The 25,265-nt window shown below is 47.5% G+C and overlaps 1 protein-coding gene across 1 annotated transcript in view; it reads right to left on the bottom strand.

The window, feature by feature from the left end:
* DNAH8 (dynein axonemal heavy chain 8) overlaps positions 1 to 25,265 on the bottom strand; it is a 567,023-nt gene that overhangs the window by 227,810 nt on the left and 313,948 nt on the right. Inside the window, 4 exon segments of the mRNA XM_030557275.1 lie at positions 4,848 to 5,009; positions 5,601 to 5,735; positions 9,632 to 9,739; positions 9,915 to 10,001. Coding sequence (XP_030413135.1) covers positions 4,848 to 5,009; positions 5,601 to 5,735; positions 9,632 to 9,739; positions 9,915 to 10,001 — 492 coding nt within the window.

Raw genomic sequence — 25,265 nt, 5'->3', positions numbered from 1 at the left:
ATTCCCGGCAGACTGAACAAAAGGCTTGGTAACCGTCCTCATCATAGCAGCTGGCGGCTGAGCTCCATCAGCCCCCCCACCCCTTTCATGTCTAAAGAAGATTCTGTACTCCCTGGACTATCATAGCAGCAGGAGGCTGCGCTCCTCTCCTCCACACCCTTTAATGTCCTGCCTGGACTATCATAGCAGCTGGAGGCTGCCTCCCCCTCATTTTATCTCACTAAAAACTCAGTGTTTCTTATTCCTGCATTCTTTATTACTTCATCAGAGAAATGGGGGGACACTGCCACGGTAGCCCAGGAGGGTTGTGGGAGGAGGGAAGCAATGGGTGGGGTTGTTGCAGGGGCACCCCCTAGAATGGCATGCAGATCATCATTTCTGCGGGATCTCTGGGGCTCTGACATGGAGCAACTGCTCTCTCTGGTTCTCTAGTACACGTGCCCCATATTCTAGGCAGGATTGACTCTATTTTTAGACAAAACATAAAGAAGGGAATGACCCGGGGAGTCATTCCCATTTTTGTCCATGCACCCCCCGGCCGACCTCAGCGAGGCCAGCCGGGAGTACCCATGACAGCAGCAGACGGTACAAAAGGATTGATAACCATCATCGCCAATTTCCAATTGCAAACGGTGCAAAATGATTGATAACCATCATCTCATCACCAATTTACAGTGGCAGACGGTGCAATAGGGATGGTAACCGTCTCTGCTACCTTGCAAAGGCAAATGAATGCTGCCGTGTAGCACAGCAGTACCGTGTCTGTCAGCAGCATCCAGTACACATACGGTGACAGTGACAAAAGGCAAAACAGGCTCCATGGTTGCCATGCTATGGTGTCTGCCAGGGCAATCCAGGGAAAAAGGGCGCAAAATGATTGTCTGCCGTTGCTTTCACGGAGGAAGGATTGAGTGACGACATTTACTCAGAATCACCCGTGTCACTGTTTTTGCCCCATCATGTATTGGGATCTCAACCCAGAATTCCAATGGGTGGGGGAGACTGCGGGAACTATGGGATAGCTATGGTATAGCTACCCACAGTGCAACGCTCTGGAAATCAACGCTAGCCTCAGTACATGGACACACACAGCCGAATTAATGTGCTTAGTGTGGTCACGTGCACTCGACTTTATACAATCTGTTTTAAAAAAACGGTTTCTGTAAAATCAGAATAATCCCGTAGCGTAGAAATACCATAACAGACGTATTGGAGCATGAGCTTTCATGGGTGAATACCCACTTCGTCGGATGCAACAGATAAAGTAAAAATCTTTCACTTAGAAAGACAAGGAAAGTCAGCACATTATACTTCTGTGTAAGTACCTGACTGACAGAAAGTCAGCCATGGCTAGAAAGAAAAAAAAGACTGGTAAGAAATATACCTAGAACCTAGCTGCAGCTTGCTGAATAAAGTATTAGCTGCTAGAAAGTGTATTTAATTTTTGTTTGCTTGTGACGATTTTGTTTTTATCTCTCGTATTTCTTTAAAGTTCCATATCTTTTTGTTAATAAACTTTTTTCACTTTAATCTAAAACAACGCAGTGCTGTATTTGAATTTAAGTGGAGTTAACAATTACTTCAAGTGATAAACTGCTTTTGTTTCTTTAAAGGATCAATAGACCGCATTACTCCTCTGAATGTTCCAGGAAAGGGCTGGACATTTCAGGGCAGACAGCCAGGGGGAAATTTGGGACTGGGGTGTGATGGGGTCACTTGACTAGGAGTAACAAATGCTGATGGAGACCAGACTTTGGCTGTGGTGTAACATGCAGGCTGCTGATGTCAGCATTGCTGAACCAGGCTTGGTTAACATACAGACACTCAGTGTATGCTTGTATGCTGGCTGTGAGCATCCAGACAAGGAACTACAGCAGCAAAGCATTTTAAGGAACTTGGGGTTACAGGACAAGCAGTGACACAACATCTCACTTGTTTGAATTGCACCTCAAAACGACACCTGTGAATTTGGATGGGCACAGGATGTGTGTCATGGATGTCTGCAGTTTGGAGGTGTAGCCAAATGAGGTTGGCTTCTGAGCTGGATGCTGTGGCCCTGACTCAGAATCTCATTGCATCCTCTGAGGCATCTACTACAAAGGCTGTTGCTAGGGATACTTTCTTCAAGGTAGTCTAGAAGTCAGGATGGCCCCTGTCTTTCATTGATTTAAGGTCATCCAGCCTAAATTCTGTTTCAGAGTAGCAGCCGTGTTAGTCTGTATCCGCAAAAAGAACAGGAGTACTTGTGGCACCTTAGAGACTAACAAATTTATCTCAGCATAAGCTTTTGTGGGCTACAGCTCACTTCTTCAGATGCATAGAATGGAACACACAGACAGAAGATATTTATACATACAGAGAACATGAAAAGGTGGAAGTATACATAGCAACTGGAAGAGTCTAATCAATTGAGATGAGCTATCCTGCTAAATATCTCCTGTCTGTGTGTTCCATTCTATGCATCCGAAGAAGTGAACTGTAGCCCACGAAAGCTTATGCTGAAATAAATTTGTTAGTCTCTAAGGTGGCACAAGTACTCTTGTTCTTTTTTCCTGAATTCTTTGGTTCTCTTAAAGAAGGTAATGGCCAGGATGCTTTAATGGTGGCTGAGGAAGCCTCAGAGTGGCTCTCACTTTTCTGGCAGTTATTTCTTTGGGGAAAAATCCCCCTTTGGATGGGATTGTCATATCTTTTGCTAAAAATATCACTACAGCATTGACCTTTGGTTTATTCTGTGATGGCTTGTTTGAGCTCTAACATTTAATAGTATCAAAGTGTTCATCCCATTAGGTGTTTCTCATTCCTCACTGATTATGCCCACAAAGGCTGGGTGCAGCAAGACGGCTGTATCATTCAGAGATTTGGAAGGCAGGTATTTACCCTTAGGCCTGTCATCATGTGCCTAAATGGGCAGATACAATATTTCTGTACACAGTCTCAAACTTATCAGGGAGAAAAAACACTTGCAACTTTTTTTCCTGCTCAGAGACAGAATCTTACAGTACTCCTCCCTCAGTACTCCTCCCTCAGTACAGGAGATGGCTCCAGAGTCAGAGGATAAATAGCATCTAGATTTGTGTCATCCCCCCCACCTTTTATTCTTTTTGGGTTTCTTTGGCCTTTTTCACCTACTTTTCAGGAGTTGCCACTGGGCTGTGACTGCACAGGATACCTCTTTATTTAGTGTCTTGATCTTTCTGGATATATCTCCAGCTGTGTCCTCCCCCTCAGGGTCCCACTTCCATGCCTGGGGGTGGGTATCTCATTGCTAGAGTCCCCAGCTTTGTACTGTGAAGCAGGGGAGCTGTGAAGGAACCCTGCTTCTTTCCCCAGGCAGCTGAGTACTTACTTTGGTATCTGACAGGGGTGGGAGGGTGAACATGGTGCTCCTTAAGGTTATTTTTCATCCGACTCACCTCTGCCCTGGGACATACCCCCTAAGCTGGCCAGATGGTGTCCTCCTCATCCTTGGATTGTCTCTATAATATTCTCTGTATTTCCTGATTAGGTTTTTCTGCACTGAAGTTGTGGCTCCTTGTGGGAAGGCATGGTTGACCTTACAAACCTGACTCTAGGACCCTGCTCCGGCATTTTGAGAGTTGGCTGGCTGTGATCAGGCAGAGTATAATTCACGCTTTGAAGAGCCCATAATTCCTGCCTCACACATGGAACATTGTTTTGATTTAGCCTAGTGTTTGTGGGAGAGCTCTGCCATGCGGGGGGCTGGCGCAAGGAGTTCAGCACGGAGGTTCTGAAGTAATGCACCTGAGTGGCTGATACCACCAGACTGCTATTTATCTGATCCAGGAGAGGAGGAGGAGAAAGGGAGATTAAAGACCGCACACAACTACTCCAAAACACAATTAAAGTCAAAGCTGGCATAGAAATAGTTGGGAGCAAAGCAAACTATCACTCATGAGCAACATGTGAGCTGCCATTAGGGGAGGCTATCCCCCAGCCCCACCGCTTCTGCCAGAAGCCCCACCGCACCTCTGCCTCCTCTCTCGCCCCTTCAGCTCCCCTCCCCACCTGGAGCCCACCCCCCCTCCCCTCCACCATGGTTGCTGGCCCCGCCGCCTCAGCCCTGGGCTGTTCTGCCTAAGCACTCCCAGCCCCCCGAGCACAGGGTGGGCAGCCCCAGTGCCTCCCCCCCCACGAGCACAGTGCATCATGACCCCAGTGCTCCCAGCCCCCCCGAGCACACAGAACCACAGCCCCAGTGCCCCCAGCCTCCCCAAGCACAGGGCATCATAGTCCCAGCCCTGGATGCTGTGGCCCCAGTGCTGGGCAGCCCAAACACTGGGCAGGCAGCCCAGCATGCTGAGCCCTGGGTGCTATGGCCCCAGCATCTCTGAGGCTGTGTTACAGTGTTGAACTGATCCTGGAAACCAGAGACAGGAGGAGAATAGACCCATAGGTCTCAGAATTGTTGGAGATGCTCAGCTGTAGAAAATAATTTCTTACTTGTCTCTGTATAAACCAATTATGGTATAACTAGATTGAAATGGAGCCCTTCTGTGGCTCTGTTGCGAGTATATACTCCTTGTGCTCAGCTGTCCAGTTAATGAAAATGGGGCAAGACCCCTTTTCACCTCTGAGACACAGATCCCTATTCCCTGGCAGACTGAGAACCCACAGGCTTAGAATCAGAAAGGCACAGTTTAATCCTAGAGCCATCAGAAACAACTATGGACTACTTCCAAATTCCACAAGGAAGAGGCATATCCTATTCATTATGAACTAAGGAGAATGGGATGCACAAAAATAGATTATTCACATACAGAATTCAAGAGCATCTATTATGATCTATAGTTTGTCTGAAGGCTTTGAGCAATAAGATGCTCTACCTGAATAAGCTTAAGATTCCAAGGTGGATGATTAATCAATCCTGCCTCTTCAACCTGGTTGGCTACTGCAGCCTGTAGTTCAACATATGTATTACTGTCCAACTGTAGCCCAGGGAAGAGGTCATTGATGAGACTAAGAAATAAGGGCTCATCTTCATCTACCTGAAAAATGAAAAAAAAGTTTAAAAGCACAACTATGTATAGTATAGTTTTCTTTTCTCATAAGTCAAAATGAATCATTGTGTTACAATAATGAGCATTAAACAATTTAGGAGCTGATTTCATAATAACATGCTGATTATGCCCCTAAATTCAGGCTACCAAAAAGAAGGAACATCATTTAACTTTTGAGTATGCCTAATTATGTATATTTTAGATGTGTACCCATGTACACAAGTGTGCATCATTGAGCAGGCTGACTATAAAGAGCAATCTAGTTAAGTGAGCTCTCAAGTGAATCTCTTCATTTATACCATGTTCATCACCCTGTGCACACTTAATTTAGTGAGGAAAATAACATACTGCCCATGCACAGCACACTATGTTTTGTTTATGACCTCAAGCATTTTAAGCATTGTTTTCAAATCTGATAAGCATATTCTGCTCATTGAGCTACTTGCCAGTCTGAATTTTAAAAATGAAGTTTAGAAGCGTTTTGAGATTTTTCAAAAAAGCATATAAAAACTGTAAACTATAAAAAACAGGTAAGACATTCACCCATACACTACCAAACTCTTCAATTGAGAGTCTCACCAGTTTAGAGAGGTTCATATCCCTTAGTCCTCTCATAACAGTACTCAATTCACTGTCATCTGGTCTGGCCCTCTTTTGAGCTCCAAGGGTCCTTAATACGGAAAGGATATTCCTCAGACCAAAGTCATAATGAACCTAAAAAAGGAAAAAAATTAGCTTACATACCAATAAAAATTGGAAGTCTCCAGATTTATTTCCTCAATAGATCTATACTCAGAGTTGTGCGCTTAGCCACACAGGCCTGGACCTATTAAAAAAAATTAGTCAAACCAGTGTTATCTGACTCAATGAATTCACAAAGTCTATAGCATGAGTCTACTCTCACCAATATTAGTGTAAATGAAGAATGATTCCATTTAAATAATTAAAAAAAAAGAGAATTAGGCTTTGTGAGCAAAAGGCTAGACTATGGTACTTACACTGTAGCCCTGCCTAGTGGGCAGGACAGAACCATGCCATTCAGGAGGAGCACCAGTGAGATTATATTTTAGATTGCTCCCTGTGATGCACTGATCTTTCCCCATGGTCTAGTATAGGGGAGTGTTGTACTCAAAGAGGGGTTATCAATGGTTTGCTGTCAAATTGGGAGGGCATACCTAGTGGGGTCCTGCAGGGTCATTCCTGGGTCTGGTACTATTAAATGAGGTTACTCAACCTTGTGCAGTAACTGAGGTTCTTCGAGATGTGTCCCCCTCTGGATTCTCGACTCGTAGGTGCATCAGTACCCACTACACCTGATATTGGAGATCTTCATCAGCTGTGCATGTCGGACAACACATGCACACTTCCCCACTCTTGCGCAGTGCATGTGACATATCTACAGCACTGTATGTCCAATAGCCTCCAGTTCCTTCTCTGCCACAGAGAGTATGTTATTTTTGGCTATGAAGCAGATGTGACAAGGGCAAGTAGTGGAGCACTCATAGGGGGACACATCTCGAAGAACTTCAGTTACCGCACAGAGTGAGTTACCTTCTCATCTTCTTTGAGTAATGTCCCTATGAGTGCTCCACTTGTAGGTGACTAGAAAGCAGTGACCCTAATTGGAAGGCTGGGGCTTCGGAGTGACATTTACTGTCAATGCTAGGACAGAATATCCTAGGAGAGTGTCTGTTGCAGCATCATGTGTAATAGTGTAGTGATGGACAAAAGTGTCTGTTGACCATGTGGTTACTTTGCAAATTTTAGCAATAGGGACATTATTGAGAAATGCTATCCAGGTGGATAATGAATGTGTGGAATGTGCTCTGATTATGGTAGGAGGTTGTCTATTGTGGAGTTCGTAAGATAAATATATACACTGCCAAATCCACTTTGAAAGGTGTTGTTTAGGTACGGCTGTGTCTCTTGATCTTTCGTTGCTGGAGAGGAATAACTGTGATGATTTTCAGAAAGATTTAGTCCTGTCCAGGTAAAATGCTAATCTTGTCTCATGTTCAGAGTGCGTAGAGCTGCCTCTTGCTGGTTACTGTGAGGCTTTGGGAAGAAACAAGGAAGGTGTATTGTTTGGTTGAGATGGAAAGATTTTGGAATCTTAGATAGAAATTTCAAGTGTGGGCATAGTGTAACTTTATCCTTGTAGAAGATTATGTATGATGGAATTACTATAAGGACCGCAATTTCACCAACTTGTCGGGCAGAAGTGATGGTGACAAGGAAGGCCATTTTCTTTATAGACACATGTAAGAACAGGTTGCCATTGGTCAAACAGGGGTCTAGTCAGAGAAAGTAGGATGAGGGTGAGGTCCCAGGCAGGATTTGGTCTTGTATGTGGGAATAAAGATTTTGGAGACCCTTCAGAAAGCGTTTTTTGAGCAGATGTGTGACGACAGATTGATTGTCTATCTGGCAGTGAAAAGTAGTGATTACTATCAAGTGTACTCACTATGTACTCACTATGGAGCTGATAGATAACCCTGATTGTTTAAGGTGTAGCTTATATAGCCCAGCATAAGTAATAGAAGAGCATGTGCTGCATCAACTTGGTAGGAGGCACACCAGCACTGAAATCTAGTCCATTTGTAAGTGTGTCTAGTCATGTCACACCTACTATTCAAAAGTATTTGTTTGACTGTGTCCAAACAGGTTATTTCAGAATCCCAGAACCACAGAGGAGCTAGGCTTTGAGATGGAGCATCTGTGGATTGGTATAGAAGATGCATCCTGCGAAAGAGAGATCAGTTGGCATACTATCATGTGGAGGAGGTAAGTATACCAGACCTGTCATGGCCATGTTGGAGCTATAAGCATGACATGAGCTAGGCCCTCCTGTATCTTGAAAGTACTCAGAATAGGAGGGAAATGGGGGGGGGAGGCATAAAGAAGTGGTGCATCTCACATTATGAGGAATGCGTTTCCCATAGATCAGTGTCCCAGTCCCACGCTGGAACAGAATTGAGGGCAGCAGGCATTGTGCTGTGTGGCAAAGAGGTCTATGGTGGGGCATCCCTATCGGTTAAAGATGTGCTGAAGTGCTTGCATGTCCAATTCCCACTTGTGATCATGGGAGAACCTGCTGCTCAATAGGTCCACAGTGGTATTCTGGTGTCCAGAGAGGTACACTGCTGAAATGGTGATGATGTGTTGGATACACCTGTTCCACAGTTCTGCCCTGTCTGTTGATATAATACATGCAGGCAAGATTGTCCATCATGACTCTGATGGTACAGTGTTTGAGCAGAGAGAGGAAATGTCAGCAGGCACTGAGGACTGTTCGTAATTCTAGGAGATTTTTGTGTAGGGCAGATTTGGTTAACAACCATCGGCCCAGTATTATGTGATCATGGAAATGAACTCCCCAACCTATTAGGGACACATTGGTTGTAAGGATCATGGTCGGTGTTGGCTGGAGGAAAGGAACTCTGACACAGATGTTGTTGAGCTGTGTCCACCAAAGCAGTGAGTCCTTGACTCGCATTGGCATAGATAAGAGCTTGTGTACGCTGTGTTTGTGGAGGAGATATACTGTACAGAGCCATGCCTAAAGACATCACGTGTGTAGTCCTGCATGTATGATCATGAAAGTGGCCGCTGCCATGTGGCTTAAAAGTTGAAGGCATGTTCTGACATGGTTTATGTTCAAAATCTTGACATTTTATTACATAGGGGTTACAGTAACTTGATGTGTGTGAGAAATGATCGGAATCTCTTTCTTCTTTTCCACCCTTTCCCCATCATCCCCTGCAACATACAGCTCCCCCCTACATCTTTTACAGCATAGCTCCCTCTTCCTGTTGCATTAATCCATTAGAACTTTAGAAGCCATTAGCATGTAAAAAGTTGCTCCTTGCTGTCTGGGGCCCTATGCTGCTTCATACACATATCACAGACAGTAATTTACTGCTTACTGGAGGATCACACATTGCTTGGTTAGATAATCCAAGCTATGCACTAATCTGGACCCCACACTTCTACTATACCCCCGATAGGCCCTGGCAAAAACTCTAAGAGAGGAAGAGGGGCTCAGATTCCTTCCCCTACCAGAGTGTTAGGTCCCGTGCGATTTTAGCATATATATGGGAAAGGGAATGTGGAGCTGACAGCTCCCCCTGGATCTAATCCTCCACCCTAATTGGCACCAGCCTAGTGTCTCACTCCCCTAATCCTCACTCATTCCCCTATGCCTGAGCACCCTAACCAATCTCTCCATCCTTATCAGCCATTCTCCATTTATCCCTCTCCCCATAATAGCTCCTCCCCTTTTCTCCCCTCACCACATCCCCAAACCTCTCTCCTTCTACTCCCCCCACTCTTCCGCCCACAAATCCCCTCTCCTCTCCCAGCAATCATTCATATGAAGCATTGAAGCACTTGGAGGAGAGGAAGGTGATCACAAAATATGTATAAATCTATTTAAAGAGGTGAAAAATAAGATTGTTTGCTCAAAGGTAATATATATTTTATAGAGATTTTTTGTTTCAAATATATTTCAACTTTAAAAGAAACAACACAGATATTCCAATAGAGATGTGCACAGATCAAAACCTAAAGGAAAAATTGTATTGTAAATACCATAAGACTAGGAAACACACCTGTTTAGTGAGCTGCTCCTCGCAAAGTTTGTAGAGAACGAAGAATTTTTGAGCTAAGACCACATTATCAATAAACCCACAGCTTGCAAGCTTAACTCTCATAATTATCTGAAATACAACATAGCATTCAGAATTCCATTAATTTTTCTGAAAATTTTGGAAGGAAAGGAAAAAAAGGAAAATGGACTAATATTTTTTTTTAAATATGAACATATTTTGAAAAAAATGTATCTCAGTAAACTTAAAATATTTGATTTCTCTTTAGCTAAGTAATCAGTTTTACCTGTCTATCTGGAACCATCATGGACACAGTTCTAAATTGAATTTTTAGATTTTCTGGTAGCTCCTGACGGCCAGCATACCCAGGATTCTATAAATGAAAACATATATTGTACAATATTCTTACTTACAGTAGTCTAGAATAACATTTTTTAGTGTTTAGACCAGTTACTTAAGGAATATTAATTATGACAAATATTTAAGATCTGATTCTGATCCAGATTACTATAGATAATAGTAAGTGAGATCAGAATCAGTCGTTTGTTTACCATTTAATTATTAAATATCATGAAAGACATTTTGACAAATAGCTACAAATGTAACAGCATTTCTATAGTTATGGTTGAAAATGCATTTTCATTATAAACCAGTTTTCAGATGCTTAAAATTTTATGGAATAAAATATCTCTTGGGCCAAACTTTTTCTTCATAAGTCTTACTCCAAAAGAGAATATTTTAGTTAAGTTTAATAAAAACCTACCCAATATTTGAGCTTTATACATTTTGCAAAGGTGCTTTTTTCCTAATGTAAGAAAATATTCATTTTTTTCATTTGGATAACTGAAAATGGTTATTTAAGTTGCCAAAAACACAAATGCCTTTACTTGTTTGGAGAAATTCAATTTTCAAAAAGAGAAGTTGAAAGCATTAGAAACTTAAATGGTGTATTTATTTTTCTACTGTCCAGAAGGTATAGTACTAAATTGTGGAGCTCCAAATACAGGTAATAAAGCAACATTTGAACTACTAGACATTCATTTAAATTCAGGCTGTCAAACGATTAAACAATAATCACAATTTATCAAGAGATAAAAAAATAGTAGTGATTGTCATTTTAATTGCACTATTAAATAATACTAGAATATCAATTTAAATTTATTATAAATATTTTGGATCTTTTTCTACATTTTCAAACATATTGTTTTCAACTGAAACACAGAATACCAAGTATACAGTGCTCACTTTATATTATTATTTTTATTACAAATATTTGCACTGTACAAAAGATAAAAAAAATATTTTTCAATTCACCTCATACAAGTACTGTAGTGCAATTTCTTTGTAGTGCAATTTGGAGCTGGCGACCATGGTCTTGTGAGCAGTGGTAAGCTGATCATTCTGTTCACTGAGAGGTCCAATAAGGTTATAAACAAATCTTGGGTGCAGACAAGCCAGTGCTATGAGGATCAGCTGTGCTCCATCCCTCTTGACTTTGAGTAGGACCTTGTGGATCAGGGATGTACGAGGAAATGTGTACAGGAGCCTTCCTGTTCGGGAAGCAGAAAGGTCTGTGAGAGACCCTGGCCTTTATCCCCCAAAAAAGCAGAACTGGGTTCATCTTTTGTTGAGGCTTGTTGCAAACAGGTCCACTGGGAAAAATCCCACCTCTGGAAAATCATGTTTAAGATGTCTGGGTGAATGGACCACTCATGATAGTTGGTAAAGGATCTGCTAGATGGTCCACCAACTTGTTCGGTACCGCTGGCAGGTATGATGCTTCAAGGTGAATAGAACGGGATATACAAAAATTCCATAAACTTAGAGCTTCCTGGCATAAGGAAGAGGAGTGAGTCACCCTTGTCTGTTTATATAATCTATTGCTGTTGTGTTGTCCGTGAGGACAGCTGCCTGGTTTTCCCCAAAACGCATTCTGAAAGCCAGGCAGGCCAGGTGCACCGCCCTTAGCTCTCTCACATTGATGTGCAAAGCCAGTTCTTCTTGTGACCAAAGGCCTTGGTCCTGAAGCTCCCCAGATAAGTTCCCTATCCCATGTTGGAAGTGTCCATGACTAGGGACAGCATGGGAGCATGTCTTGACAGGGAACAACTGCACACATGTTCTCTGGATCCTGTCACCATCAAAACATTGCAATTATCGATGGGGGAAGGTAAACCACCCTGTCCAGATGATGGCGGCCTGATGCATATATTGACACGAGTCACATTTGGAGTGGCATTAGCTTCAGCCTTGCATGCTGCACGACATAAGTGCATGAAGCCATGTGACCCAGCAGCTTCAAGCACATCCTTACTGTAGTAATGGGGTGTTCTGCCACACCTTCTATAAACATCCCTATTGCTTGAAAGCGACCTTCCAGAAGTAAGGCCTGGCTCAGGTGGAGTCTAGGATCATGTCAATTAATTCTATTCCCTAGGCTGGTGCAAATATTGATTTCTATTTGTTTATCAATAGCCCCAAGTCTTGGAAGAGCAACTGTATCAGTTCTACATGCGTTTCGACTAGGATCCTGGACTGGCCTTTGATCAGCCACTCAGGCAGGTAGGGATATACTTGCACCCAACTCCTCAGGAAGGCCACCATAACTGACATGCAGTTTGTGCTGCTGATAAGCCAAAGGGGAGCACTGTGAACTGATAATGGTTGTGATTAACCACAAACTGTAGATATTCCTGTGTCCTTTGAATATCGCAGTGTGAAAATATATGTCCTTTAGGTTGAGGATGGCATACCAGTCCCCTGGATACAAAGAAGGGATAAATCAAGGCCAGTGAGATCATGTGGAATGTAAGCTTTTTCATGAAGCTCTTGAGGTTCCGCAGATCCAAAATGGGTCTTAGGTCACCATTGGCCTTTGGGATCAGGAAATAATGGGAGTAATACCTCTGCTCCATAGCTCCGGAGGAATCTCTTCCACTGCTCCTGCCCTTAGAAATGACTGCACCTCCTGGGCCAGAAATCTCTCGGTAGAAGAATCTCTGAAGAGGATGGGTGGGAAGGAGGGGAACAACTGAACTGTAGGATATATCCCACTTCTACTGTGCACAACACGCAATGGTCGGTGGTAACGTGGGACCATTCCTGGTCCACAAACGAAGGAAAGACAGGATCCAAGTAACATCCTGGTACACCATCCTCAGGCGTATCCTCAAAAGGCCATTTGCACCAGGAAGAGGGAGCTTCCTTCAAAGGTAGGTCCACAGAGACAACCAAGGAGCCCAGTGGCAGGTGAGTACATAGGAACTCAACTCTTTTGAAGAATGAAATACTTCCTCTCTGTTCTCTTAGATATATTGACATAAGAGTTTGCCAAAGATCCTTTATCAGCTCCAGAGTAGCCCCATTCAGGAGTAAGGCAACTCACAACGCCCCTGAGGGTGCCAATATGTCCACGAGGGAGTGAGCAGCTTCAGTGATTTCTTCTGCCAGAATGCCCAAGTTTTGGGCCATCCTGCGAAGAAGCTCCTGATGCGCCCTACAGTCATCCTGGGTGGGCACCACAGCAGTTCCCACTAGTGCCTCATCTAAGAAGGAGGATGACGAAGCCTGTACAGGGACTGGACCTGGAACTGTATCTTCTGTAGATGGGTCCAGTAAAGGTGTATCTTGTTCCTCGGTACTGGCATAAGCACTGGCCTCTGCACTGACCTCGGTCCTAGAAACCAAACCCTGTTCGAGGGGGATTGTGGGCGAGCTTTAGAAGTCACTGAGTATGAGTGTCCTGAATGGGGCCCTTGAAGCTGTTGGAATGCCCATGGGTTCCAAACTGGCCACTGCATAAGTATCTGCCATTGAATTGGTGGCAACAGTGTACATGTCAACCCCTTGCACCACGTCCAGCACTTGGTGTCTGTAGCCCAACCATGTCTGTTCCCCCATGAGGCACAGGCTTCAGCCTCTGAGTCTGATTCAGGAAAATCACTCCTGGGTGACCATGGCGGTGCGGTGCCAGTCGGCACCAGTGAGCAGAGTTGTGGGGGGTGATGAGAAGTGTGGTGCCGAAGTGGGGCGGTGCTGAGAAGTAGAGCAGTGTCACAGGGGAGAGCACTGTTGTGACGTAGACCAGTGTCATGAAATGCATCGGTGCCACAAGGTGTAGCGGTTCCACTTGTGGGAAGAGCTGTGCCACTGCATCATAGCTGGCTTGCCCTTGGTAGGCACTTGCTTTGGTGCCATAGCCTCTCTCAGTGCCTGGGTGGCCGTTGATTGTTCATGCCGCACTGAAGATGGAGGCATCAGGAAGGAGAGGAGGTCCCTCACTGTGTGGAATGCCTCTGGTGTTGATGGTAAAGCCAGAGTTGAGTCTCTCTACTGGTTTCTCCCTTGTTTGCATCAGACTCAATGATGCCCTTCCTGGCACTGGAATTGATGAAATTGTGCACTCTACTGCTGCCTCAGAGTGGACTGGTATGGGTAACACCCTTTCTGAGAGCATATGGCCTGCAGGCCTTGGGGTCAACAAGTGCCCATGATTCATCTTACGCTGTTTCTTCTTCAGCACCAGTAATCGTACGTGGTGCTGAGGAGTTGGTGCAGGGATCATCTTCTTGTGCACTGATGGAGAATAACAAGACCAGCAGTCCTTTTTAGTGTCCTTCCTTGATGCCAAGGAGGAAAAGTAATGTTGTGACATGGGGACGCCAGGGATCTCCTAGCCAACCGAGGTGGTCCGTGCCAATTCCCCTTGCAGATCTGTATGGGGACAAAGTGCCACTTCAATTAGAAGGAACTTTAACCTATTGTCCCTCTCCTTCGTGGTCCTACGTGTAAAGTTCTTACAGATGCGGCACCTCTCTTGAATGTAAAAAGAACGAGGAGTACTTGTGGAACCTTAGAAATTAATACATTTATTTGAGCATAAGCTTTCATGGGCTAAGACCCACTTCATCAGGTGCATGCAGTGGAAAATATAGTAGGAAGATATATATACACAGAAAGAACATGAAAAAATGGGTGTTGCCATACCAACTGTAATGAGAGTAATCAAATAAGGTGAGCTATTATCAGCAGGAGAAAAAAAAACTTTTGTAGTGATAATCAGGATGGCCCATTTCCAACAGTTGACAAGAAGGTGTGAGTAACAGTAGGGGAAAAATTAGCATGGAGAGATAGTTTTTACTTTGTGTAAAGACTGATCCACTCCCAGTCTTTATTCAAGCCTAATTTAATGGTGTCTAGTTTGCAAATTAATTCCAATTCTGCAGTTTCTTGTTGGAATCAGTTTTTGAAGTTTTTTTGGTTGGAGTATTGTGACTTTGAGGTCTGTAACTGAGTCACCAGGGAGGTTGAAGTGTTCTCCAACTGGTTTTTGAATGTTCATATCTGATCTTCATGTCTGATTTTTGTCTGTTTATTTTTTTGCATAGAGACTGTCTGGTTTGGCCAATGTACATGGCAGAGGGGCATTGCTGGCACATGATGGCATATATCACATTGGTAGAGGTGCAGGTGAACAAGCCCCTGATGGTGTGGCTGATGTGATTAGGTCCTATGATGGTGTCCCCTGAATAGATATGTGGTGTGACAAGATGGCCAATGTAATATGGTGGGTCCTCCGCTTTTCTTGGTGGGGGGCTAAGATGCCACCCCTTGCCCCTGCTCTTGGGGCACCGAGGGCCCCGCTAGTGGTCTGTGAAGGTGGTAAAGGAGGGAAGCAGGGGAGGGGTCTGGGTTTGCTCCTTACTCTGAGCCCCAGCCCCTCTCAACTCCTGCAGGTTCTTACCCTCTTCCCCCTTGGGTGGGGTACCTTCGGTCATTAAATGCTGGGGGAGGGAGTCTCCCTCCGCTATTGGGGCAGCGTCTCCCTTACTCCGGTTTTCTGATCTTCAAAGTCTCACAGCACACCTCCAAGCTCCAGTCCTCTCTCCTTCCTCCTTCTCTCTTGACTGCCTGAAGCAGGGGGGTTTATTAGGTTGCTAACAGGGCCTTAATTGACTACAGGTGCTCCAATTAACCTGTTGCAACCCTCCCTAGTCTACAGGGAACCATGCCTTAATTAGCCTAGGGCTTATATACTTCCCCTCTACCACTCTCCCACTCCTCCCTGGCCCTCCTGTATCACAGTCCACAGAACTGGCAATGGGCTTTGTTGCAAGGATAGCTTCCTGGGTTAGCGTTTTTGTTGTGTGGTGTGTGGTTGCTGGTGAGTATTTGCTTCAGGTTGGGGGGCTGTCTGTAAGGGAGGACTGGCATGTTTCCCAAGATCTGTGAGAGTGAGGAATTGTCCTTCAGGATAGGTTGTAGATCCTTGATGATGCGCTGGAGAGGTTTTAGTTGGAGTCTGAAGGTGACGGCTGTCACTTTCTTTGTTGGGCCTGTCCTGTAGTAGGTGACTTGTGAGTACTCTTCTGACTCTGTCAATCTGTTTCTTCACTTCAGCAGGTGGATATTGTATTTCATAGAGATCATGTAGGTGTTTGTCTCTATCTAAGGGGGTGGAGCAAATGTGGTTATATCTTAGAGCTTGGCTGCAGACAAAGGATTGTGTGGTGTGGTCTGGATGAAAGCTGGAGGCGTGTAGATAAGTATCTCTAAGGTGCCACAAGTACTCCTCGTTCTTTTTGCTAATACAGACTAACACAGCCACCACTCTGAAACCTCTCTTGAATGTGTCTCTCCGAGGCACTTTAAGCAACTGTCATGTGGGTCACTCACCTGCATCAGTTTGTGGCATGCAGCTCATGGCTTAAAGCCTTGGGATCGGGGCAGGTGAGACCCACGTGCAGGGAACTAAACCTATACTAAGTCAGTTAACTATTGTTCTAACTACCAAATAATGTAATAACCAAATACAACTTTCTATTTACGGAAGGAAGCACTTGCATGACCAAGAGACCAGTAATGTTCCAGTGACCATCACGGGCAGCAAGAAGGAATTGAAGGGGAAGAGGGTAGGCAGACCCCTATATACCGTGCCATGAGGGTCCCATTCCAGGGAGTGCAGGAGCTGACCTGATGGATACCACTGAGGAAAAAACTTATGGCGATGGTGCACATGCATGCATACACCTACATTGGAATGGACATGAGTAAGCACTCAAAGAACTGTTTTTTCTTCTTTGAGTGATCGCACGTGTCCATTTCATTGTAGGTGACCCACAAGCAATTTGAACTGGTCTACCTGAACAAGCAGTGAAGGACAACTTGGCCAAATCTGGCATTGTCCCTTAATTGATGAGATTTGGCATTGTCCCTTGATTGATGAGAGATGGTATAGAGAGAGGCAAACATATAGAGCAATGACCAGGTAGCTGCATTACTAATATCCAGAATGGGAATCCAGCCAGAATGGCAGAAGTTGCTCTCAACTTGTTTGAGTGCACCATCACTCTATTCAGAGAGGTGACACTGGCCAATGAGTAACAGAAATGAATGCAGCGGGAAATCGAGGTAGAGATCCTCTGGGTGGAGACCAGTTGGCCCTTTACTCTATTTGAAATGGTTACAAAGAGTTGAGACAAAGACCTGAATGGCTTAAACCAGTCCAGGTAAAAACCCAATGCTCTTCCAATATCTAGAGCAGCGGTTTTCAAACCTTTTGAGCTAAGCCCCCACTTCAAGTTACAATTTTTGGTTGTGCTCCCCCAAACCCAGATAAAAATAGACACAATACTGCCCCTTCCCCCTCAGGTTTTCAGGGTGGGGGAAAGTATGTGCCACAGGCTCTGGGGCCAGAGCCAGCGCTAGGCATGAAGACTGCTGGGAGCAGAAATCGGCACCACCGCAGCAGATGTTGACACTGACTCACAGGCTGTGTGGCCAGCTAAGATGTGTGAGGTGGTGGAGATGGTGCTCTCTCCCTGAGCCCCGCCACACAGTACTCCCAATCAAACCTCAGAGATCAAGGAACTTAATTCCTTTCTAGATTCCTGTTGTAACCAGTCAGTAAAGTCTGATAGCTTGTGCCCGTAGAAGCTGTCATACTTGGAAAGACGTGCCTGGTCGCTGGCAATTCTAAGCTAGAGGCCAGCAGGTGAGTAGTTCTGCCTTCCAAAGAGATCCAGTCACTTGAGTTTCCTTTTCTTAGACTTGGCCTCGAAGCTCTGATGCCTTGTTTGCTCTTGGGCAGTGGTAACCACAAAAGATCTAGGTGTGAATTAGTATAAAAATACTGAAATCCTGATGATGGTGTCTGGTACCTTTTCTCTTCCATTTTCAAAGGCAGTGGAACAGATGGAGGTTCTGCAACAAGAGATATGCTGGCTCTAACAGTCCTTCATTGATTAGCATAGCCAATCTTGCTGGCATTCAGGAGCGCATGGTATTTAACAATTGGAGAGATTTGTCATGCACCACATCAAATGGTTTTTCTGAAGTCACAGCCCTTCGTCAAAGGAGGTCTTGAAACGCCTTGTAGCCATCAGAAAGTGATTGAGTAGATGGGACCACAGCCTCATGAGGTGATGATGTTGAAATGGCAACAAGAGCAAGTTCAGTAGGCAGATGGAATTCTTCATCAGAAATTTATAATTGCTGAGTATTCACAATTGACGCCTGGGATTGTTGTTGCTGAACCCTACAGGGAGGCAGATCTAGCCCTGGAAAGGACAGAGGAGGTGGGTTTTCTGGCATGTTGAAGATCCTGTGGTGCCCAGTTTGGCCAAGCATGGGAGCCAGAAGTGAAAAAGATGGTTACTCACCTTTGTAACTGTTGTTCTTTGAGATGTGTTGCTCATATCCATTCCAGTTAGGTGTGCGCACCGCGCATGCACGTTCGTCAGAAGATTTTTACCCTAGCAACTCCAGCGGGCCGGCAGGTCACCCCCTAGAGTGGCGCCGCCATGGCGCCTGACATATACCCCTGCCGGCCCGTCTGCTCCTCAGTTCCTTCTTGCCATCTACTCTGACGTGGGGAAGGAGGGTGGGTGTGGAATGGATATGAGCAACACATCTCGAAGAACAACAGTTACAAAGGTGAGTAACCGTCTTTTCTTCTTCGAGTGATTGCTCATATCCATTCCAGTTAGGTGAATCCCAAGCCTTACCTAGGCGGTGGGGTTGGAGTGAGAAGTCGCAGCGTGGAGCACGGCGGAGCCGAAGGCCGCATCATCTCTGGACTGCTGGACCAGGGCATAATGGGAAGCGAAAGTATGAACGGAGGACCAGGTCGCTGCCCTACAGATCTCCTGGATGGGCACGTGGGGGAGGAAAGCTGTCGATGAAGCTTCAGCGCTGGTAGAGTGTGCAGTCACGTGGCCCAGAGGGGTATGAGCCAAGTCATACCAGGCTCGGATACAGGACGTCACCCACGAGGAGATTCTTTGAGATGAGACGGGCAACCCTTTGACACGTTCCGCTACCGTCACAAAGAGTTGGGGGGATTTGCGGAACAGCTTGGTTCTCTCTATATAAAAGGCGAGCGCCTTACGGACGTCCAGTGAGTGAAGCTGCTGCTCCCTGCGGGACGAATGAGGTTTCGGGAAAAAGACAGGGAGAAAGATCTCCTGGTTGACGAGAAAGGCCGAGACCACCTTGGGGAGAAAGGCTGGGTGCGGTCTCAGCTGCACCTTGTCCCTGTGGAACACAGTATACGGGTGATCTACCGTGAGGGCCCGGAGCTCCGACACCCGTCTCGCGGAGGTGATGGCCACCAGGAAGGCGGTCTTCCAGGAGAGGTAGAGAAGGGAGCAAGCTGCCAAAGGCTCAAAGGGAGGGGACATGAACCGGGCCAGAACCAGGTTCAGGTCCCAGGTGGGGGCGGGGCGGCGAATCTGTGGGTAAAGACGCTCCAGACCTTTAAGGAACCTAGTCACCATCGGGTGAGAAAACACCGAGCGGCCATCCCTTCCTGGGTGGAAGGTGGAAATGGCCGCCAAGTGAACCCTTAGAGATGACACCGCCAGGCCCTGTTGTTTGAGGGACCAGAGGTAGTCAAGGATAGTAGAGATGGAGACTGCAGTGGGAAGGAAGTTCCAATTAGCACACCAGCACGTGAAGCGCTTCCATTTGGCCGAATACGCCGCTCTGGTGGAAGGCTTCCTACTCTCCAGGAGCACCTGACGCACTGGGGTAGAGCAGCACATTTCAGACCGGGTCAGCCACTCAGGAGCCACACTGTGAAGTGCAGCGATTGAAGGTCCGGGTGACGGAGCCTGCCGTGGTCCTAAGTGATCAGGTCCAGGTGAAGAGGCAGGGGGACAGGGTCGGCCAGAGACAGGCCCAGCAACATGGAGTACCAATGTTGCCGGGGCCACGCTGGAGCTATCATGATCAAGCGGGCCCTATCCCTGCGCACCTTCAGAAGGACCTTGTGGACGAGCAGGAACAGAGGGAATGTGTAGAACAGGTGCGTCGTCCATGGAATAAGGAAGGCGTCCGCTACCGAACCCGGTTCCAGGCCTTGAAAGGAGCAGAACATCTGGCACTTCCTGTTCTCTTGAGACGCAAAGAGGTCCATCCGGAGACATCCCCACCTCCGGAAGAGCAAAAGGGCGACGTCTGGGTGAAGGGACCACTCGTGGGAAAGGAAGGATCTGCTCAGATGATCCGCCAGCATGTTCCGAACCCCAGGAAGGAAGGATGCGATGGGGTGAATGGAGTGGGCTATGCAGAAGTCCCAGAGCCTCACGGTCTCCTGACATAGGGAAGAAGACCTCGTGCAGCCCTGCTTGCTTATATAATACATGGTCGTTGTGTTGTCGGTGAACACTGAGACACAGCGGCCCTGAAGTTGATGACGGAATGTTCGGCAAGCAAGGCGGACCGCCCTCAATTCCCATACGTTGATATGGAGGGTCAGCTCGTGAGGTGACCACCAGCCTTGGGTCCGCAGGGTTCCGAGATGGGCCCCTCAGCCTAGATCTGAGGCATCCGTTGTCAGGGACACCGAGGGCTGGGGCGGATGGAACGGGAGCCCCGCGCACACCACGGACTGATCCAGCCACCACTGCAGGGAACCTAATACGTCCTGGGGGACGGTGACAATCGTGTCCAGAGGGTGCCTGGCCGGACAGTACTGAGTGATGAGCTCAGGACTGGAGGGGCCTCATGCGAAGCCGTGCATACCCCGTGACAAACGTGCAGGCCGCCATGTGGCCCAATAGAGTCAGGCAAGTGCATATTGAGGTCAAGAGTGCTGCCTGTAGTCGTTGTATGATGGCCGTCAAGGTCTGGAACCTTGACAGAGGAAGAACGGCTCTGGCCAGAGTAGAGTCCAGAAGGGCTCCAATAAACTCTATCCTCTGAGTGGGGATTAGTGTTGACTTTTCTATATTGAGGATTAGACCCAAGCTCGCGAAAAGTCTGTTGACCATGTGGACGTAGCTGAGGACTTGTGCCTCTGATGATCCCCGTATCAGCCAGTCGTCGAGGTATGGGAATACATGTATGCGATTGCGATGAAGGTGGGCAACGACTACAGCCATACACTTGGTGAACACCCTCGGGGCCGTAGAGAGGCCGAACGGGAGGACCATGAATTGATAGTGGCGGCAGTTGACCACGAACCGAAGGAACCGTCTGTGGGGCGGGAAGATGGCTATATGAAAGTATGCGTCTTGCATGTCAAGGGCGATGTACCAGTCTCCAGGATCCAAGGATGGGATAATGGTCCCCAAGGATACCATACGGAACTTCAACTTCACCACGTATCTGTTGAGTTCCCGCAGGTCGAGGATAGGCCTGAGGCCTCCCTTGGCTTTGGGGATCAGAAAGTAAAGGGAATAAAACCCCTTGCCCCGCTCGCTCTCTGGAACCTCCTCTATGGCTCCTTTGGCGAGGAGCGTTCGCACCTCTTGAAGGAGGAGTTGCTCGTGAGAGGGGTCCCTGAAGAGGGATGAGATAGGGTGCGAAACGAATTGCAGATGGCATCCAACTTGCAACATGCGTAAGACCCATCGGTCAGATGTTAGCCGGGACCACGCAGGGAGGAAAAACGAAAGACGGTTGGAAAAGGGAGGGGACGGATCCAGGAGGGAAACTGGTGCAGCACCCTCGGGCGCACCTTCAAAATGAAGGTTTCGGGCCGGAGGGAGCCTTGGAGGAGCTCTGGTTTTGTCCTCCTTGGTTGCCCGATTGTCTACGTAGGCCATTTCTACTTCGTCGTCTGGTGAAGTCTTGCCTCTGCCGGGGTTGGGGGTAGCGCCGGCGTTGTTGTTGAGGCCGGAAGGGTCTGCGCTGGGTGACAGGTGTATGCACCCCCAGTGAGCGCATAATGACCCTATTGTCTTTGAGGCTTTGTAGCCTGGGGTCAGTCTTGTCCAAGAACAGGCCCTGGCCTTCAAACGGGAGATCCTGGATGGTACACTAGAGCTCCGGAGGGAGGCCAGAGACCTGTAGCCAGGAAATGCAGCGCATGGTAACGCCAGAAGCTAGAGTCCTGGCGGCCAAATCTGCGGCGTCCAGAGATGCTTGTAGGGAAGTTCTCACTACCTTCTTGCCCTCGTCAAGGATCGCAGCGAATTCCTGACGCGCATCTTGCAGAAGCAGCTCCTTAAATTTGTCCGCTGCCGCTCAGGTGTTGTAAGTGTAGCAGCTAAGGAGAGCCTGTTGATTGGACACCTGAAGCTGGAGGGCGACCGCAGAATAGACGTTTTGGCCAAGCAGGTCCATGTGCCTCGCTTCCTTAGACTTTGGTGCCGGGGCCTGTTGGCCATGGCGCTCCCTCTCGTTCACAGAGTGTACGACGAGGGAGCACAGGGGCAGGTGAACATATAGATACTCGTACCCCTTCCAGGGCACCATGTATTTGCGCTCCACTCCGCGTGCAGCGGAGGGAACGGACGCCGGTGATTGCCAGATGGTATTGGCATTGGCCTGAATGGTCCGGATGAAAGGAAGGGCGACTCGAGTGGGTGTATCGGCAGATAATATGCTCACCACCGGATCCTCAATTTCTGAGACCTCCTCAGCCTGTAAGTTCATGTTCTGTGCCACGCACCTGAGGAGGTCCTGATGCGCCCTGAGGTCAAGCGGAGGAGGGCTGGTGGATGTCATTCCAGCCACTGCTTCATCCGGGGAGGATGATGAGGAGACACCCGGCAGGAGTGGATCTGCAGGAGGCTCTGCCTGGAGCACTGCATCCAACTCTGGAGGGAGATCAGGGTCCTGACTGTGAGACAACCCCTCCTCTGCAGGGGAAGGGGGAGGACAGGACAATGTGGCCTCCAGAGCCTTGTGTTCAGATGCAGTCGAACGCGGGGGAATCTGCTGAGGGCCTTGGGCTTGATGATACGCCCAGGGGGTCCAGAAGCCCCACTGTTGTGGTCCATGTTCCTGGGGGGGTGGATCATGGAAGAGAGCAGCAGGCCTGTCAGTGTCCATGGCGTACGCGCTGTCTGTTTGGGAGGAGACAGACAGCTGTCGGGACGGCCAGGAAGGAGCCGAATGGGACTGATATGGGTCCCTCGCTCTAGACGGCGGAGACCTCCTTGGTGCCGGGGACCAGTGCCGGGATCGAGACCGGGACCTGCCACCAGCGCGGTGTCGGGAGGTCGACCGGGATCTAGAACGCCGATGTTGGGAATGGCTTATCGAACCTCGGCACCGGTAGCGATGGTTCGAGCCAGAGCGGTGCCGGGAGTATCGGGACCGTCGTGAAGAGGACTGGCGCTGCGAGTATGACTGGTACTGCCGCAGAGAGCAGTGCCGGGACTGCGAGCGGCGCCTTGATCGAGACCGCCCAGGGGACCGGGAACGGTGCCGGGACCGCGATGGGGATCAGTGCCAGCTCGGTGAATCCAGAGACGGCGCTTGCATGGCCACAGTCTTGCCTTTAGATTGTAGAACCCACACTGGAGGCACCGGGGGTTGAGGCAGCGTAGACTCAGTTAGTGCTATCAGGTCCCTAGCCGAGGAAAATGTCTCAGGCGTCGAGGGGACCATTAGCTCAACCCTGGATCTTATGGGGGAGCTGAGAGGGACCGGACTCGACGGACCCCCTGGGCCCGGAGTCAACGGAATCTCTGGTAACGGTGCCGCGGCAGTAGTCGATGCCAGGCGCTCCGTTCGAGTTTGCTTGGCCGGAGTGGTGGACGTCGAAGGTCTTGCGTCAGGGCCCAGTGCCGGGGAAGGTCGGTGCCGAGGCGTTTTCCCGGGCCCGGCGCGGTTCGGTGCCGGAGCGGAGCCGGAACTCGGTGTCGAGGATGGAGGGTTAAGCGCTGCTTCCATGAGGAGAGTCTTTAAGCGCTGATCTCTCTCCTTCTTGGTCCTTGGCTTAAATGCCTTTCAAATGCGGCACTTCTCGGAAATATGCGATTTCCCAAGGCACTTCAAGCAGGAGTCGTGGGGATCGCTCGTGGACATCGGCTTCTTGCAGGCCGAGCACTGTTTAAACTCTGGCGAACCGGGCATGAGCCCAGCGCCGGGTGCGGGGGAGGGCTACAGCCCAAGCCCGCTAACTATATACAATAAGTAAATACAACTATCAACTAATATTCCATACTCTAACTACAACTACAACTAAATACAACTAGTAGAACAACAATACAATGGAGAGCTAGGGACGTGGAGGACAGCTATGCCGTGCTCCACAGTTCCAACGACCGACACGGCGGTAAGAAGGAACTGAGGAGCGGACGGGCCGGCAGTGGTATATATTAGGCGCCATGGCGGCGCCACTCTAGGGGGCGACCTGCTGGCCCACCAGAGTTGCTAGGGTAAAAATCTTCCGACGAACGTGCACGCACGGCGCGCACACCTAACTGGAATGGATATGAGCAATCACTCGAAGAAGAATGAACAAAGGACTGTGGTTTAGGATACCAGAGATGATGTCCCTCTTATATCTCTTGTGTCTATTAGGGTAGCCTCATGCTCTGGAATATCTATGAGATGAATTGAGATCTTGGGGAATATCTGAAGCAGATGTGGAAAAGTCATAATTCTCTACCAGTGGAGGATCTGATTTGGTAGGAGCCCAGGACCCAGTGAAGAATGCTTGCCAGTAGCAAGGATTGTATCTGGTACCAAAGACAATAGTGGTGATTCAGGAAGAGTGGATACCAGTAGATTCACCCACTACTGTGAATCTCAGTGTTAAGACAGCTGGTACTGTGAACAACATTTTGAGGATGACAGCACTGGGTGAAAGTTGCTGACAATGATGATACCAATATAGCTGGTACTTCTAGAGTGAGCTCTGATATCAGTATTGAGAGCTGTGGAGCTTGTGCCAAAGACAATGGCTACTGATGTACAGCAACTAGAGTCTTTATGAGTGTCTGAATGATCTAATTTAGACCTCATACTACCCTTGACTGAGGAGGAATGAGGCAAACTATGCCTCTTTATTAGAGACCTCTGCTTGTGCTTTAGAAGTATTCTGTGTCCTACCACTAATAGTCACTGATGAATACTTAACAACAAGGAGCGTGTTTCATGGGAAGAGCAGGAGTCCAAGAGCTGGCTGCAGGGCATTTCAGGAAGACTGCTCAGATATCGGTTTATTCTGTATATCTGGATCAAAGACAGGCCTCATAAAACATTTTTCTCAACAAGTCTAACGGACAACTTATATGGCCATCACTGAGGGATACAGCTGCCTCACATGAGGGACATTATTTGAGTTTTACTCATCCATAAAGGCTGAAGCCTGGTACCAGCTAACTGGAAAAAAATTATTTGTAACAGAAACTTACTAAACCTATAATAATCCTAACTACTAAAGCTATTCTAAAGT

Source organism: Gopherus evgoodei, chromosome 3 (assembly GCF_007399415.2).
Source record: "Gopherus evgoodei ecotype Sinaloan lineage chromosome 3, rGopEvg1_v1.p, whole genome shotgun sequence".
NCBI lineage: Eukaryota > Metazoa > Chordata > Testudines > Testudinidae > Gopherus > Gopherus evgoodei.
The sequence above is the reverse complement of the archived record's forward strand: the minus strand, read 5'-3'. Positions and strand labels throughout refer to the sequence as shown.